Below are 18,562 nucleotides of genomic sequence, written 5' to 3' on the forward strand. Positions count from 1 at the left end.
ATTGCTTATCCCTGCTCATTGATGTTGGTTCCTCAGCCAGGCAAGTTAAAGCCAAAGTACCAAGCGTACTGTCTCTTTATTCGTCATTATTAGAGTTTGACTGAATAACTAAATTCTTTTGCTTGTTTGCATTGTTACAAATGGTGGGTTACAAAAACAGAGAAAAAGAAGGAATTGACCGAGCAGAGTAGTCAGTAATAAAATAATCATAACCGTCAACTTGTAAGTGAATTCTCCAGAATATACCCGAGAGGTTGGTTGGTATAATTAGAGGCACGTGAATTCTTTGTTTTCTGGCACAGCTTTAATCCAGTATAGCTACTTTATTTACAAGTTTGTACAGACAAGGCATTCCAAAGGCCTAACGTCCTAACCACTCTGAAAACTCCAGACTGCTACCAGGTATTCAACTCTTAAATAATGCCTATAGGGGCCAAAGTAAGAGATAAGCTGCCTTCTAATTAAAGCAGAATGCAATTCAACCTGCAGTTAAATCTCTTGGATGCCACAAAATAAATGGGAGCCCATTTCCCTTTTCTAAAAGTGCTTCTCCAAGCAGGAAAGGCCGTCTTTATCCGAGGTATCTTTTACAAAGGAAAACCGAGGTACCTAAAAACACACAATAGGAAGCTCTCTCCAGCAAGGTTCAAATACTTAGCTCCATTTGTGTTTCGTCTGGATGATCATGAAGTAGGCTCTCTCTCCTGGCTCAAGCTTCGAGTTCCACCTCCTACTCTCTCTCTCCTTTTCCTCTCTTTTTTTCCCTCCTGATCTGATCTTATATGGTGTGTTTCTGGACTGTTAATGGACACTTAATCATTTACCGAGAACTTAATTAACTAAGGTAAACCAAGGTAAATTTTATGATGCGCTTTGATTACTGACTCTGGACCTCCTGCAGTACATCACTGCAAACACTGCTGGGTGTTACACACTTTATCTAAACTCTTAGAGGTACACTACATCCAAGTCACCTTTAGCTGTAACAGTACTGGATGCATGTATCACAGTACTATATGTATGTGACTTCATCATCAGAGATCACTCAGTAGGCTAAATACTGTAGCTTTGTTCTGAAACCTTGAATGTAGGAATTATTAATTTTTTAAACGTGTTGAGGCTAAACACCAGCAGGAATACCTATTAATACTACTACAGGTTCAGTGATAACGTAAAGTTACACTTCAATCTTTTTGCTCTTCATCTACATTAGCAATGCTGTTCCATAATCATACGATGGAGACCTCTGATGTATTGAGCTTTTTGCTAGTGATTTTATTAACAATGTAATGCAATTTGTTTTTTCACAGTGACTTGTTTGTTTGTTTTTTACTCTCTTCAGGAATAACAGCCAATCAACAAACCATCACAAAGTTATGTATTTAAATTAAAACTTTGAATACTGCATTTGGCTCGGGCGATCGTGTCACTGAAGCGTGGACTACTATTACGATGGTGATGACGATGGCTATTATTAGTGCATTTGTGCTGAGACCTTTTTCCTAGTGACTTGGTTACTGTGAACTGTAAAATATTAATAGGCCAAAGTGGTGCAAACTAAAAGAATCAGCCAAAACAGTAATATGACATAAGCGGAGGTGGAGCAGGAGCTGGATTATGGAACAAAGGAACAGGGAAATTGAGAAGCAATGTACAGTAAATTAGGTCAATTTTATTTTATCCAGACAGTTTGTCTAAATGCCCGCATATTTTGTTGTGTTAAAAAACGAACTTCAGTCCTAAATCTTCCTGTACTTGATTTCTGATGTTGCCATTGGGTGTTCATCCTAGAGGGCGGTAATTCTCAAAACCTTTCTAGATTGTATTAGAACAAATGTGTGATAGCTCCATATAATTTCATACTGTAAATTCAACCCTTAAGATTTCTCGAATGTTGAGTCTCTTAAATTTTCCCAATCTATTTAGGTTCGCTGGAGGTTCATTGTGTGGTTCACCCAAAGTTGTTTTTTCCCCAACCTATTGATCACTCAGTAATAATTTGACCTATTTCAGATATATTTTAAGTACAGTACAGGGTTCTCCCACTGCTGCTACTGTATGCATAATCAGACTGCTATCTGAAACTCATTGTCTTTATTGTGCGACTATTATATTAAGATGTATATACATTTGTTTTAGTGTACTTCTTTGTGTCTGACTATGCATGTGATAAAATGCATTTTTGCATTTTTACATTGTTCTATTGAAATTAAATTTTTACTACATGAGAATGTCATTTAGCTTCATATTAGGGTAGTATTTGTTTCCTGTTTACTGAAGAGGATCATTCTCTTACAACCTTCTTTTTAATTACTATTTAACTTAAAATGCTGACTGACCGGTAAATGAATGCCCCACTTAAGCAAACTGGTTATGTATTTTGCATCATTAAATGAAGAGAATTTGCTGACTGTAATTGTGAATGGAAAGCTGTTCACTTTGCATTTATAACTGAGAATTTCCAGAGATTCAGAGAAAATCCTGTACAAGCAGCAAATTCCTATCCAATGATTTCGAGACTAACCACGCTCAGGAATGTTTAAATTCGGATGTTGATTAATCCCCCCTGATTTGAATGAAAACTCGAATAAAATGTCTTCGAATAAAGGTAATACATCTTATAACGTTTTCTGAGTTAAATCAATACCATTAGCCACTCGACTGCCCACAATATTTTGACCCACAGATTAAGTGTCATTGATATTTTCGAGGGTCAGAAAAAGAAGTCAACTGTATTTGCCATATGAATGCGTGTGTTCCTGCAGGACACACGAGGAAGGTACCAGATACAACTTGCGTTCCCAAAAATGAAGGCAGTTCAGAAATTTAATTTCGCATCGGTGAATGTCGCAAAAATCAACATTCCGCAAGCGTTACGACGCGGTGCTGCCGCTGTGAGACGGGCTGAGGAATCCCAACGCAAGGTCTGGGTGAAAGCAAGCAGACAGGAGGGGGAGAGGATGTGGAGAGAGTGTAAGGAGGCGAGGGGATGTTCTGCGCAGCCAGGCAGAGCAAAGAACGTGCTGTACACACGGTCAGCAGCTGTGCAGCACGCGGAATACAGGGGAAGAGTCGGGCTCGTGGTAAAGGTCCAGGCAAAGAGTCATACCAGAGGAATGCTTAGCACAGACAGGCAGGTTCGTGCGAGAAGCACTCTCGGGACTCTCTGGGTAAAAACCCAAATAACAGAGCGCCAGGCAGAGCACAGCACAGGACAGGGCTTCAGTATCTGGTGCCCGTGAGGTACAGAAAAGACCCATTAAGTGGGGGGCAGGAGGCAGAGACGGCCCACCCGATCGTGTTCTCACGGCAGCGTGAGGTGTTGGGAGTCCACGTGCGAATGTGGTCAGTTGCCATGGCGCCCAGAGGCTGTGAGCCTGGGCTCAGCTAGGTGTAACAGCAATGTATTCGTTATTTATGTGCTATGTCTTATGAGAGTTATAGTATATTAGCACATACGGCAAAAGATCACTATAAAATGGACAAAAAAAAATGCAGTTTACTAAATCCTGTACATGTAAAACTGTAAATCATTAATCTATACTGTACTCATTTTCAGTTATTTTACTGTGATAAAACCAGGTGAATCCAGATTTTAGTATTTATTAATCTTTTTTTTTTCCCTAAAAGCTTCCTGTTTGAACCTCAATTACTAGTTGTAATTTTCGCAAAATCAAATTAAGAAAATTCACGACCACAGCCATAACATTTTAAGCCATTTTAATTTCACTGACTAAACAGCTTGTCACAGGATGGACAACAAAATCACTTTCACAGGTCAAGGAATACATTTTATAGCTTCTGATTTTATGAACGGCCCCTTTATGCTCAGGGGTACATTCAATAAGCACTATTTTAGTTAATGTTACATTTTGTCTAATGCTGAGGTTGACATGCAGTTCTTGCTAACAATAAGACGGTGCTCTTAGCGGTCTTTTCAAGGTGATGACTTACACTGATCCTCTTACAGTGTCGGGCCAAGTGTGTTTTTTTTTCAGAAAGATGCTGTGAAGTGCCTCTTGTCATTTCCATGTACTCAAAAGTTTATGTTACAGAACTTGCTACTTAACCTGCAAACAAAAGAAATGTTTTATTTCAAGAATAAATGTAATATGCTCCAGGGTAAATTTGTGACATGTTCATGAGAGGGAAAATGTTTAAATCTGTAAATGTAAGGGTATGCTGTATGTTTATATACTGTATACATAGACAAGTTAAATCTGCACAAACTAAATTAAAGGTCAGTTTACAAGACATTCCTGAGTTGGACTAATAAACCCTTCAGCAGCTACTGATTAAAATACAGTGTACTGTACAGTATGTGGATTGTAAGTTTGTTGTACCTCTGTTGTAGCTGTTGCAGGTGCTTTATTCATATCAATGTCATATTTCCCAGTTCAGAAAATTGCAAAAGAAGCATTGTATATCGGATAGCTGAACAAAACCACATAAATAAATCCAGAAACCTTGGTTGTTTATATTTTTCTTTGTTCAGGTGCTTAAAAACATCAGATAATCTTGTAACCTCCATCTAATTGTTACACAGATATGCTTATTGAATGCACCCCGGACATCAAACTTGGAAACACTCCCAGTTTTATTGATACATAATTCCCTGTTACATAGTTAAATATCATAACTGAAGCTTTCCTTTCATCAATGGTAGTATAATGTATCCCCGAAGTATATTCCATCAAGGAGAATCATAAAACAGCTGTAACATTTATCAAACACGAAACAAATAAATAGATATGTAATGTGTTTTTAAACAAAAAGCAAAGAAAAAAAATATTTTTAATTGGTTGTATGCTTTGGACTGAAACAAAAACAGCATCCAGGTCGCCCAGGCCAATTTCAAGTGTGTTGGCTGATGTAATCAACATTAAATAAAGACAGCTGAAGAAACAGATGATCAACACCTTTTTTTTTACCTTTACACCTGCTATTGGTTTTCAGCAGCACAACAAAAAGTTACAGCTTAGGGCTGGGTTAGAAGGGTGCTGTGTCAATCAGTCCACTTGAGGTTGCTCATCCAAATGATTGATAGCGAATGAAAATAAAAGTCACACATGGACCGATGAACAGAATGGATGATCCGTTTGTGGATTCAAATTTAAACCAATCCTGGCCAGATATGCAAGGAACCTAAAACTGAGCTCATGGAATTGTACAAGTACCAGAGCATCTGACTCATATTTGCCATCTTACATATGTTGCTTCCACGTTTCCAGTGCATTCCAGTTTAAGAGTGACAACAGTGTCACTGGTCAGCCATAACGTCAGGCTATGCTTTGAGATGCTTTGCTTTTTCCAGGTTTATGAGTCTTGTTGTGATCGGGATTTTGATGAAGCAAGTATATGCTGCATAAAAATGTGTTTTTTATAGAATTTGTTTCATATAGTATGTCAGTTGCTACCCAGTACAGTTTTGAAGTGCAGTGCAAATTTACCCCAGATGTTATATGGAGAAGATAAATGAATTTCAAGCACAAATAATCCATCTCTGTCTTTCTAAATAAAACAGCTCTTCCAATAAACAGCTCTTGCACACCCTTGATGAAGATTCAAAACATAATTATTTTTTTGAAAAAGCACAGTACTAATTTGGCAATTCCTTTCCTCCAAGACAGCCACTCATGGGTAAAAGCTGATTTAACAACATTTAAGGCTAGAATTTCAATTGCAAAGTAGCTTTTTTCTTTTACATACATATAATGGACTTGATTTAAATAGTGGAACAGATGCATCAATGTACACAGTAGCAACTATTAATGAGCGAAAGAGTTGCTTCCTGTATTCCTCTATCTGAATACAGGTTCAGAAACACATTAAGAGTAATGTAAAAGCAATTCACAGTTTTAATTATAGTTCATTTGCATTTCAAGACAAAAAGTCTGCTTATAGAAACAGATAATCCAATTGCAATAGCAAAAACAAACCAACAGGTAAGAAGAAAGGCTGTTCAATCATTGAATATCTTGTTCCAATAGATAAGAATGTTCACTGTATTTTGCTTCACATATTCAATTATATGTGGCTTATTTTTAAAGTAAAAAGTGCCTTCATACTTATAACTAAACATGATCTGATGAACAGCAGGAACTCAACATTTTATTTTCTTTGTTCTGTAGAAATTTTTCTTTATCTCTGAATTCTATCTGAATCCACCCTCCAGTGGATATTTTTCGTAACGTCTAAATTCCAGCTGGTTTTTAAATGCTAGGTTTAGTATTTTAATGTCTATTTACCAAGTTTCAATATTGTAAGAATGTTCTCAAAAGTTTTGCATAATACAATAATTCTAATGTAGTACAAGGCACCTGATTTTACCTGTGGGGAAGCTGGGCTTCTAATTAATTTTTGGTTTATGTCAATGTGAAAAAGAGGAATCAGTGTAGGGTTATTGTTCATTTTCTTGCGATCTTTATAGTTTGGAGGACACAGACGGAAAAGAAAGAGGAAACCAGTAGGTAGATAATGCTGCTTTAAGCTGAAGATTGAAAGTTAAATGTAAACAAAATGCATTAATGCATGCACTGATTTTACTGGTCTTTGTTGGGTTGTCAAATTATAAATTAGCCATTAATTCTGTTCCTGAAGTGATTTGTCCTCAAATCAGGTTTCACAAAAATTAATGTAAAAAATGTATTGAACCAAAACCAGGGGCCTTTAGTACTTGGAGGAAAAAAAACTCAGCAAATTTCCACCATCACTATATCATGGCCAAGAAGACTGAAACCATTATTTTCTTCTTCTACTTGGTTTCCTCTATTAGAAACACAGAGAATATTTTTATATGGATGGGACCGGTACCATTTTCCATCTCACGGTTATGCATTTTTCAAAGTCTGCTATCAACTAACCACAAGATAATATCATGCAACATGTCTTTCTTCTTTTGCACAGTATTAAAATAATTTGGGTTTTTTTTTTCTTTTAATGCCTCATTTACAATATGAAAGGATATGTTTCCAGAGGAATCACCAAACAATAAAAAAAACAAAAAACACAGAAATGCTTCCAGGGATGTTTTTAGTGACACGAGTTCATTGTCATTCAACTAATATTTCTGTAGATCAACAGGAATCAGTCTAAGCAAACAGCTCTAAATTTTATACCCAGTTTGAATGTAATAATTCCACCCATCCATTTTCTAACAGCTTTATCCAATGCAGGGTCATGGGGGGCCAAGTGTATCCCAGCAAGCAAAGAGCACAAGGTGGGATATACCTTGGACAGGACTCCAGTCCATTGCAGGCCCACACACAGTTGCTATGGCCAGTTTTTCCCAGAAGCCAGTTTACCTACCAGAATATCTTTGGACTGTGGGAGGAAACCAGTGCACCTTAAAAAAAAAAACCATGTTAACACATGGGGAGAACATACAAACTCCACACAGACAGCACCCCGGGTCTGGAATTGAGCCCAAGGGCCCCAGCGCTGTGAGGCAGCAATGCTACCCACTGCATCACTGTGCTGCCTGTCATGTGCATCGTTTTATGTTAATTCCATAATCGTCGACTGGTCTCTTCCACGTGCTGCATGTGGTTTTCTCATTTCCCCCCGAGAGTATTTGACACAATAAGGAATGAATTACTTACAAACTCCTCAATACTTAATTGCAACAAGAACAAAAACAGAAAGAAGTGAAGCTGACGAATGAAAACACAGGCAAAGGAACGAATCAAACCTGTTTGGTTGCTTGAGTTTACTGTTCCAAAACTCCCACTGAAATGTTTGTTAAGGACCTGTAGTCTGTGCAGAAGCCATTTTAACTGGAATGCCTCAGTGTTTTGTTAAAGGGGGGGGGGAGAAAATCACGTAAGATATTTAAAATAGGAGATGGACCAACAAGGAATGGAGAAGGCAGATAAACGGTGTAAATATATCTTAGTGTATGGAGGCACCTGTTTCCATTAACTTACTTGAAGAGTAGAATGGAAAACAGATTAGAAATTCCCTCAAATGCCGTTTGGATACTGTGAGCAAATTCTCATTGCACTGCATAAAATGGAGGTTGACAAACCGGTACAGTCTTATACTGTAAAAATAATCCTTAATTAATCAATTTGTAAAACCTAAGCACACCCAAGTTGTGATCCTTGACAGCTACTGTATATGATTTTTATTTCCAGCGACTTCTAAGCCGATATAATGAATGAAGAATTCACAATAATTTGGTTTCAAATAGTTAAAACCAGGTTGTTTCACATGTTTAGAAACAGAGTATTCGAGGATGATCAGTGGTTCCCAAACACCGGCTTGTTTTCATTCTATCCCACGTTCATTAGACACACGAACGTGATTACTTGATCAAACGTTTGACTTGATCTAAGAATTCACTGTATTTGGCATATTGTAGATTGCACTTTTTGGTCATAATACATTGTATACTGTACACCTTGGACACATTCTATCTAGATTGAGTTTGATTTTATTCTACCTTATTTGATTTGATCCAATCCTTATCGTGTTACTTATTGTGTAGTTTTAAATCGTAACTTTTAGCTTGTAATTTTTTATATCCAATTTCCTCCGGTGAACTTGCGGCGAAAAAAACATCTCCTTGCCGGCAATTACTCCTGTACGCTGTATTGATGTGCGTTTTGATAACTGAACTTTGAACTTGCGGTGGCTTCCACTGAATATTTGGATTTTGGTTCAAGTTAAAAGCTTAAGTTTTTATTTCACTTCACAAAAATACAACAGTACAATCTTAAGACCTGAGAGCTTTGATCAGATTAACCTCATTATTATGTCAATGAGATGTAATCAAGGGCTCAGCTGGAACACAGACCAACAGGTGTCTGGGTCTCCAGGACCAGGACTGGACTAGGATTGGGAACCACTGACTTAAACCCTAAAAACTGTTACTCTCCAGGACCTATCTTGGTCATCCCTGGAGTAAGAAAGTGTGTTTTGTTGGTATAAAGTGGAACTTCTTACCTGAGTATATTTTTTTTTGGCAAAAATACTTCCTGCATAGCCTAGCCCAGTAAAGCCGAATCTCGGACATCCCCACAGAACCAATTATTACTATTAATTAATATTGAAGTAATGAATTGGGCTCAATATCCCATCAGTTGAAAGCTTTCAGGAAGTGGTGGCCATCTCACCTATTGGATACACGTAGTTATGATGATTCCAGAATTTAAAGAACAAAATACACATATTGGAACTTTTCACAGTGCTCATATTCTAAAATATTCAAATAATACTCTCATATGTAGTAGGAGACTGTCACTCCCTCTGAAAACAATCATATTCTATTGCTGTGGTACATGCAATGTGTCACCAGAACGCAGGAACGCATACACACACACACAAAAATACCCTCCAAAGAAACTTTAGTAAAATGACAATGAACTCCTCAAAGCAGATCAACAGGTGAAAGACTCTACCGGCAAATACTGAGCTGTTCCTTTCATTTTCTGTGAGCCCAAAAAACGACAAAGAGAAGAAATCCATCTACTGCGGTAGAGACCGGGTCCGTGCAGGAAGACTGCTCACAGCCTCTGGGTGAAGTTTTCAGGAAACACTCCTTTGTTGCCAAGTTCTCGGTGCTGAAGCCAGTCCTCCTCCTTCACTCCCATCAGCCAGCCCTCATCCTAGAAACACCAAGCACAGCCCCTTAGTTTTCAGACTGAAAGGGAATTTTGCTGGTGAGGGCGAATTTTGCTGCATAATCCATTCAAACCTGCTACACAAGAGGTTCTAATCACATACATAACGCTTTATATATTGAGAAAGAATTCACATAGTTACAGCCTTTTACAATGTTTACATAGTACGTTTATCTTAATCTCACCTTTATAAGTTATGGAAGTGAAAAACAAAAGATAAAAATATTCAGATTACACATATATTCATAGTAGTCCTATGCTGCTCAAAGTTAAAAAAATAACGTTGTTGTGTTAGAACTAAAATAACATCATGAAAATTCTAAAATGACGAGAATGTGGCCACATACTGTATGTTTACTAAAGGCCGCAATATAACACCACCACAACATGTGCGGAACGTGTTCTGCCCGATACTGTATTCGACTATTGTTTACCATGACAACCAAATAAAGACACATTCAATTGTGAAAGAGACAAAGAGGCGGAGGGGGAGGTTTTTTTCCCCAGACAGTTCAAAAAAAGAATGATAATGTTCTCATCTCACCTGCTCTTCCTGATTATCAAAGGGAATCACCAAAACCACATCTCTGGCCTTCAGAGTCAGTTCATCTCCGTCAGTGGCTGCATAATCATGAATAGCTTGAACCTGTGGGGGAATTGCTTTAAATCAGCGTGGGGGAGACCTAGTCTATGACAGGGTAAGGACCATTTGATGACTATATACAGTAAGTCATCTTCTGCAGTATAACATAGTATACATATACAGTATATTTACAAGTATATAGCGAATCTAATTGGTGTACTTTCTTGGAATACGTCAAGGAAATGCTTTCAAATGTTGCCATTTATATCTTATGTATTGCATAACTTTACCTTATTCTAGAACAGCAGCTTGAGATTTTTATCCTTATATGTTTTATTTAAGTTTGTCCAGCAACATAGGGCTGTTGGACCTCAGTTCTTCAAAGTTAGATGGACATCCAGGCTGTTTCAGATTCTCTACAGCAGTGTAGATAATTTGCAGCCCAAATTTAACCTCTATTTTTCTGTGCTTTTATTTTAGTAAGACTAATGAGATGAAAAACGATATAAACGACATTTTTCGGAACTCTTTTTATTCCTACTTCTATGTATGATCCTATTTTGTCTTTGCATGATTATACAATATATCTGTAATATATTGTAAGTGCAGTCAGAATCCTGAGTCAAATCCAAACGTGCCCAAAATTAGTGACAATTTAAGCCTTTTGTATATACAATGGAACCAACTTTTATTTCAATCTTTATTGCAGTTCATTTCTAAGAAACGATGTTATCAGGATTAGTACACAGGTAATGTACTGTATTAATTCGCTGCAATTCAAAACTATCGGCCTTTATGTGGTGCAAAGGATCAAGCCATTCTTTGCACATACTGTAGGAGAGGACCTATTTCAATCACCACTGCGATATATAGCAATTGTTAATAAAGGCTGGTGAAAGAAGATGTTAGTTTAAACTCATCTAGACAAATCATGTTACTGATTCATTTATGGTTGGTTGCGGTCAGATGGTTAAACCTTATTTTGGAACTATAATATGTGATCAGAATACCTAAACTTAAAACATTTTTTTAACAGGATTGCCATATAGTTAAAGAGAGTAGATTTCTTAGTTTACAACAAAGGAGATTAGATCCAAGTGCATACGATCTTAATCTGTTTGGAGATTTGTATGGATACCTAGCCCAGACTACTTCAGACTCAGCGGTGAAGCAGAAACTCAATCTGAATTAATTTTTTGAAAATGTTGAAATGTTGAAAAGAAAACACTTCTTTGCATAAAGAATTCATGGGTTATCTCAGGTTTACTATTTCATAGCATTCTTCAAGGAGCAGTTGGATGAACTTTTAGATTCACTGAGCTACAAACGCAACAAACAAACAAGATGGCCTAAATTGCCTTCTCTTGTGGACAACTCTGTGATGTTCATAGAATAACAGGTACTCTTAACTACAGTGTATTACACTCACTTACTTTGTACAGAAAACCTGGGGGATTATCGACGCCCTCTGAAGAAACGCTTTCATGCATGGTACCATTGGTTGTCCCAGGTAATGTCTCTGCTACCACAGCAGGGAGTGCATTCTGAGTAAAATAACACAAATACAGCTCAAACACACTTTGATCGAACACAATCACGGGAGCAATATCAAAATGACAAAGCAAATGACTCACTTTTGGCAAAAGCTTATAAATGTTCACATTGAGAGCCGTACGTGATTTATACCGTGATTTATTCATGGCTGAATTGCCTCATTATGGTTTGGCAGGGATGAGAAGAACTACATTTCCCATCGGGCCATGCAACTGCCATGCTGCAGATCAATGTCTAAGGTAATAAATAATCCTTACGTTTATATAACGCCTTTCTGGACACTCCACTCGAAGCACTTTACAGGTAATGCTCACCACACATCAGCTATCAGTGATCAGTGGGGAGGAGAACAGAGTAATGAAGCTAATTGATAGATGGGGATTATGAGGAGGCCAGGGGGAAATTTGGTTGGGGTGCCGGGGTAACACCCCTACTCTTTTAAAAAACACCCTGGGATTTTTAATGAACACAGAGAGTCAGGACTTCGGTTTTACATCTCATCTGAAGGACAGGGCCTTTTTACAATACAGTGTCCCCGTCACTATAGTGGGGCTTTAGGACCCACTCAGACCGCAGAGTGAGTGCCCCCTACTGGTCCCACTAACACCATTTTTAGCGGCAACCTTTTTTTCCCCAGAAGGTCTCCCATCCAGGTACTGGCCAGGCTCACACCTGCTGAGCTTCGGTGGGCTGCCAGTTGTGAGTTGCCGGTTGATATAAAGTAGCTGCTAGTTAAGGCTTTAACCTGTTTATTTTTGCGTCTCAGTGTATTTCAGATAGTGGTAGAAATAATTCCTATATTTTTGAGGTGAATAAGACTCAGCTCTGTGTGGAGAGACTTTTTTGTGTTTTGTTTGAGCTTTGTGCTTGATGGTTGGTGGGTGGACTAGCCACATAACTGAAGAGCATTCAGACAGAAACATTCAGGATAAAACGATATGACAAAAATGCACAGAAGAGATCATTTTAATGTAATATTAGCTTTTTTTATCTTATCCTCCATCACAGATTTTTTATTTGTAGGGTAATGTAATTGAAACACTACAGTAAATAACTTTGGCACTTTCATTAAAACTCATCTGGACTTACAGTTGTCCTACTGAACGAAACTATCAGTGTCTAGCCGTGCATGACATTAGCTAAAAGACTGAAAGAGCATCTGTCTCACGTTCATACACATTTTCAACTCGAGCAGTTTTCGACAGTCACATGGCAATCTGAAAATCATCTGCATTTTAAGACAAAACCATGTGAGAACCTGGTAATACTAAAAGTATTATAAGCTTATTTTTTTCATTCACAAACCCCATATCTCCCTCCTTCCCAATTTTCTGTGGTCAGGCTTAAATTTAGACTTACAGCATCAGTAGATTCTGTCCCTGTTGTGTCCACAGTGCTGTCGTTCTTGTTGGCCTAGGGGACAAAGAAACTGCGATAGATTTAAGCAAGAATGCGATTACCAAAATGACAGCTGTCAAACGCTTCTCGTTCATGGGCAATTGTCTTAACGGGTGAATAGGCCCACACTGTTGTAGAGACAAATCCACTGCTGATCAAAGCAGGAGATAATAAAATCCTACCAAATTAAAAACAAGCAGCCTTGCCTTAAAACACAACTGTACGTATCAGGCTGCAAAATGAGTGGAGAAAACAAAATGGTGCCCTGGTCTCCATGGATCATGAAGGGAACGACATAACTTGTCACAGGCTCAACAGTTCAGTGGGGAAACTGGGAACTTGGGGAGCTCTTATTTTAATATGATAGCCATGTGTAGACGACAATCAAAGCTGTCACCCAGACCACGCCATTGCACCTTCACGCCTTGTGTGAATCCAGCACTTTGTGTTTAGAAAATTGCACTGAAAACACATTTTTCAAACCTCTACTATAAAAGATTCGAAATCCCGAAGAATGTCTTGAAGAGGGGAGGTATGAAAGAAGAAAGGGATGAAGAAATGTCTTAATGGCAAAATGTGCAGTACTTGAAAATGTGGTATATCGGCTAAACAAAGTATTAGCAAAAAGAAGCCTTAACACAGAACCTTCCAGAGAAACAGTGAAGATGTACAGGTATGCATTAGAAACAGTGAAGATGTTTTAAGATGTCTGAGCATCTTTTCCATTTTCATAAATTGCTAACTTGGCGAATAAGACCTAACTGCCCTATCTTTTTGTAAAAAAAAATTCTTAATTATATCTCCCAAAATTGACTTAATTCTATCTTCCGAGGCCTTCTATTGACTACAAAAGCCCTACTGTACTTTGCTTCTCTATGGAAGGTGACCAAATATTGAGCACCCCAAAGCCTAATATTTCAACATATTAATCTGCTTCCCTATTCCATACATTCTACCAGTGAACCAAACAAGCACCGCCAAATAGTGTTATCCACATGCTTTTTTATCAACGGAAGATTCATTTTGGCTCTTTAGATTTCTTGCGCTGGGACAAAGAAATGATCCCCAACAACATACCACATAATGACAACTGCTTTGCAATCCTTTGCCCTGTGATAGAAAAGGAACACAAACTTACAGCTACAAGAAAGTATCTGGATGGATACCTGTTATACACTGTGAATGTCAACCTAACTATCCCTTGTTTCATTGGATTAACCACTGATAAATGTAAAAGGAGCTACCTGCTGTAGTATAATGAAGCCCTGTGTTGAGCAAATGCAGACACTTAGCCAGCTGGGGGAACTGAAATTCTAAGGCTACACTGGATGACGATCATCTAAGTCTCCTAACTACTTTGAACTTACGTTCTGAGGTTCACTCTCAACTGCAGAATCACCCTCTGCCACAAAGCCGCGGTCTGCAGTAATGCACTCATCCCATTGCATATGAGCAGTACCGCTGTCGCCCCAGGGCAGCTCAGTGCCACTCTCCTCCCCGTGCGGCTCGGCTGCACTGCCCCCATCATCCCAGCACTCCGCCTCGACATCAGATGTCCCCTGATCTGGGGGAGGGGGCGAGGGGCTCTGCTCGGGCTCGGGGGGGCGGGAGGCGAAAGGCAGCAGGGAGGGGGCGTGTGGTGGGAGAGGGCCACACAAACACAGACATGGTGGAACGATGAAGAAAAAGAAAAATGTTGGGAAGGGGGGTGAAACATCGGAGGTGAAATGCAAGTGTTTTTAACCGATCTGACAATTAAACTCTTGGCCTTTTTCCTTTTACCACATGTACGGCGCACACTGCTCCAGAAGCCAGCAGTTCCAGATGGTGAAGGCACTTTTTAGCGTATTAAGATCATGACATTTGTCTAAACGCAGTCTTAGTTTACTCCTAGCAAACGTGATAGGTAACTGAGTATTGCACTGTTGAACATGAACAGAATCGATTGTACAATAACTCCACCTCAATGCTAAAATAAATGTAGTAGGAGCCTTGGCAAGCTATACTTCTGGTGAACACTAGACACACACACTCACACCAGAGACACTTTTCCCAGAATATAATGTGAAAATGGGGAGAGCATACAAACTCCACACAGACAGAACCCCAGGAATTGAATTCAGGGCTACAGCGCTACTAGGCAGCATTCCTAACCATTGTGCGACATGCAAAATATATTTAAACGCACACATCATTGTAAAGTCTCTTAAAGTAGTGTGTGCCTCAGCTCCTGAGACATTGGAGACCAACAAGAATGTTGAAGAATGAAAAAGCCAAGATGTTAACAGAACATTTTTTAAGGGCTGTATTGGCAAGAGTATTGTTTCACTGAGGTACAGTACCTATACTTCACAGTTATCACCATTACTGCTTTATATCAACACCAGTCCCCGGTTACTGCACTGATAAAATCATGTTACCATACTGTATGTAACAATCATATTGTTCAACAATCAATTGGACATTTAGAGCATTAACAAAATCTCAGACATCTGCTGACATCTCTGAGCTCTGTGCGTTTCTCTAGAGAAGCCTGGAGAAGTATCTATTTCATCTTCTCATCAAGACAGCAACCAGTTAATTAGTACGCATCAGTTAGCTACTTATTTCTTCCTTTTTGTAAACACTGTGGTCTAAGGATTTTTTATTATGATATAATAGAAGTAGAAATATTTTTTTAAAATGTTCATCTTGTTTCTTCAAATCCTCTGTATGGTTTAACAAAACTAAAAAAAAGTTTAAGAAAATTAAAATACAGAATCACAAAGATTCAATTTATCAGCATATATATATATAATCTTCATCATTTGTGGTTTTTTAAATACGTATTACAATTATTTTTGCTATACCCAACCTGTTTGTATTAGCCAATGGATGTTTTTCATGTCATAGTTTTCAGCTGCAATCTCTGCACCTACACACAAGAGAAAATGCGGACTGATAGGCAGAGTCCTTCTGACCTGTTCTCTTTCAAACCATATGTCTTCAAAGGAGAACTACAGGCTCAATTTCTCAGACTGATTACTGAATCCCAGTAACAAAATAAATGAATTGTCAGTATCGCAAAATTGTACCAGCACAAAATCAGGCACTTTGTGAAAGTACTGTTTGGTTGCCATTTTATTGAGAGTTTGTGAGAATTGTGACGTGAGGCAGCCCTTCCTGCTCACTAGTCACTGTCACGAGCGAATAAGTATAGGTTGTGCGGCAGAAATTCCACTGCAGAAATATTCCAACGTGATCTACAGGCAGATTTTTAAAAGTAGTGTTTGTTGGCAAAAATTTTCTGAAAGTTGATAACAATATTTCTCTTGGATTAAAAGAGATGTATTTACCAGCCTGCTTATTTACAATGTAATTGGGTCTCTTCACCTCACAGGATGTTTTGTTGCCTCGTTCTGAATCGCAGAATATGGCCCTACGCATACCTGAACATTTTGTCTATTTTGTGATGGAAATTGGAGTTACAAGTTACTGTGTACATTTTACCTTCAATGTGGTTTGAAATGCGCTCATCAATGATGATGCTTTCTTACCCCGAAATATAAAAATAGCATTGTAGATCCCTTTTAACACATCATGAACTAGACAGCTCCATACCTGTGGTTTAGCATGGATTGGAGGAGAGGCATGACCCTCACTGACAGCAGAGCATGCCAGCAAGCACCCAGAAGGCCACAGGGGTCACTATTGAGTCAGGAGAGCCCTGGCTGAACAATCCCACCCTAACCTTTTTGGCAGTCTGGTTACAGTCAGCTAGTGACCACCCAGGCTTAAACCCATGATGGCAGAGCACAGCCTGTGCCCACCTTAACCAATTAAACGGGGCTCAATATTCATGAATGTGTGCATAAAATACACTTTATTTTAATCTACTGCATGTGATACAGGACGAAAATAAGTTAACCATATACAGATCACACTGATCACGCACATAAATTCAGTACAAGCTATAAAAACCATGTAGGGGAAACAAGTCATAGGTTTATTCCATGCTGAGAAGAGAAGAGAGAAAAACACAACGTTTCGGTTCATGTTCTAAGATTCTCTAACAAGCAAATTACCATTTGCAGCAGCTGTTTTTCAACATGTTCCCTTTAAATAATGGTGGAAACCTAACAATGTGAGATGAAGGCTCTCTTTGGGGGTCTAAGAATAACATGAGTATCTCAGTTTACTGTGCAGGACAAAAGCACTACACTGTCTTGAATCGAGACATAATGGTGGACAGAGCTGTTATAGCCCCCAATCCAGCCCATAAAACTTCACATTTCTTAATGTCAGTATGGACAGAACACGACTGCATGACAAGGTTTTGCATGCATCCCAGAGTCCATTATGCTTAGTATAGCTACCACATAGAGACATTCGGCTGCCAGTCTGCCAAGAGGGTGAACTGCAAGTGGAATAAAACAAGAGTCAATGGAAAAGGAGGTTTTGAAATTACACAAAATGGAGAAACAAAGAAGAAATGGGAAGGGCAGCCACTAGCAAGACCGATAAGACTGTACAGCCACCTGTGAAAGCATGGCGACACTCTATGAGGCTCTGCAGGGGTGGTCATGTATCGAATGGACATAAGGAGAAAAAAGAACGGTGATGCACATGCCAGGATATCAAGAGGAAGAATAAAACCAGAATTTCTTTTCTTACCTCCCACAAATCCCAAGGTAAGGCCTTGCAAGTTAACAAGAACAAGAGAGGGACAAGTCAATTCCAGAAACATACTGACGACAAAAAAAATCAGATTCATCTGTGCGCCGCCATTTTACCATACCTAACCCACAGAAATCAAAGTGTACAAATACTTGTTCTATCCATAGGAAAATAGTCTCATTTTGCTACACTCATACTAACACTTTCTTGTGTGCAACTCTGTACATGCTTCATTAACTAGAAACATTCTGGAACACTGGCATCATACCCATTGCCACAAAGACATTCTTAAATCATATGTCATTAGTCTGAAAATGTCAATAATTAGTTCCTCAAGACCTTCAAAATCATTAAATTAACTTGGATATTTACAGGATAAAAAATAAGATATCCTTAACACCATACATGGTTGTTGGAACTCTGAATCATTTTTCCCTGCATTCGAGCTGCCATGAGCTCCCTTACAGAGTGAAAAGAGGTGGGAGTGGATTGAAACACTGAATTGTTTTTAAATTAGAAACGCATTTTCTTTAGAGTCATAAGTTTAGAAGCTATACTTCTATTTCATGATGAGGAAGTTATTCCTTCCCCATAGTGAATATAACATACAAATTAAAATCTTATGTTCGCTTTAATTTACCATAGAATATTAAACCAGACTTTCACTGAATGACACCTACAGTACTAAGGAATCTTCTCATGCAACCTACTTTACTTGCCCATCTGCTTTTTGTACAATGATCAAATA

At 38.5% G+C, this 18,562-nt stretch overlaps 1 protein-coding gene across 6 annotated transcripts in view; it reads right to left on the reverse strand.

The window, feature by feature from the left end:
- Positions 1–8,347: 8,347 nt before the first annotated feature.
- bin1a (bridging integrator 1a) overlaps positions 8,348–18,562 on the reverse strand; it is a 62,985-nt gene continuing 52,770 nt past the window's right edge. For 3 of the 6 annotated variants that reach the window (XM_088606830.1, XM_088606828.1, XM_088606829.1), the window contains 6 exons: positions 17,812–17,835; positions 14,526–14,753; positions 13,120–13,173; positions 11,640–11,750; positions 10,168–10,269; positions 8,348–9,608 (listed from right to left, as the gene is read on the reverse strand). In XM_088606830.1, coding sequence (XP_088462956.1) covers positions 9,507–9,608; positions 10,168–10,269; positions 11,640–11,750; positions 13,120–13,173; positions 14,526–14,753; positions 17,812–17,835 — 621 coding nt within the window. In that variant the 3' untranslated portion in view covers positions 8,348–9,506. The remainder of the gene's footprint in view (positions 9,609–10,167; positions 10,270–11,639; positions 11,751–13,119; positions 13,174–14,525; positions 14,754–17,811; positions 17,836–18,562) is intronic. The other 3 variants (XM_088606833.1, XM_088606832.1, XM_088606831.1) reach the window with 2 other exon arrangements.

This window comes from Lepisosteus platostomus, chromosome 14, assembly GCF_059453375.1.
Source record: "Lepisosteus platostomus isolate fLepPlt1 chromosome 14, fLepPlt1.hap1, whole genome shotgun sequence".
Lineage (NCBI taxonomy): Eukaryota > Metazoa > Chordata > Actinopteri > Semionotiformes > Lepisosteidae > Lepisosteus > Lepisosteus platostomus.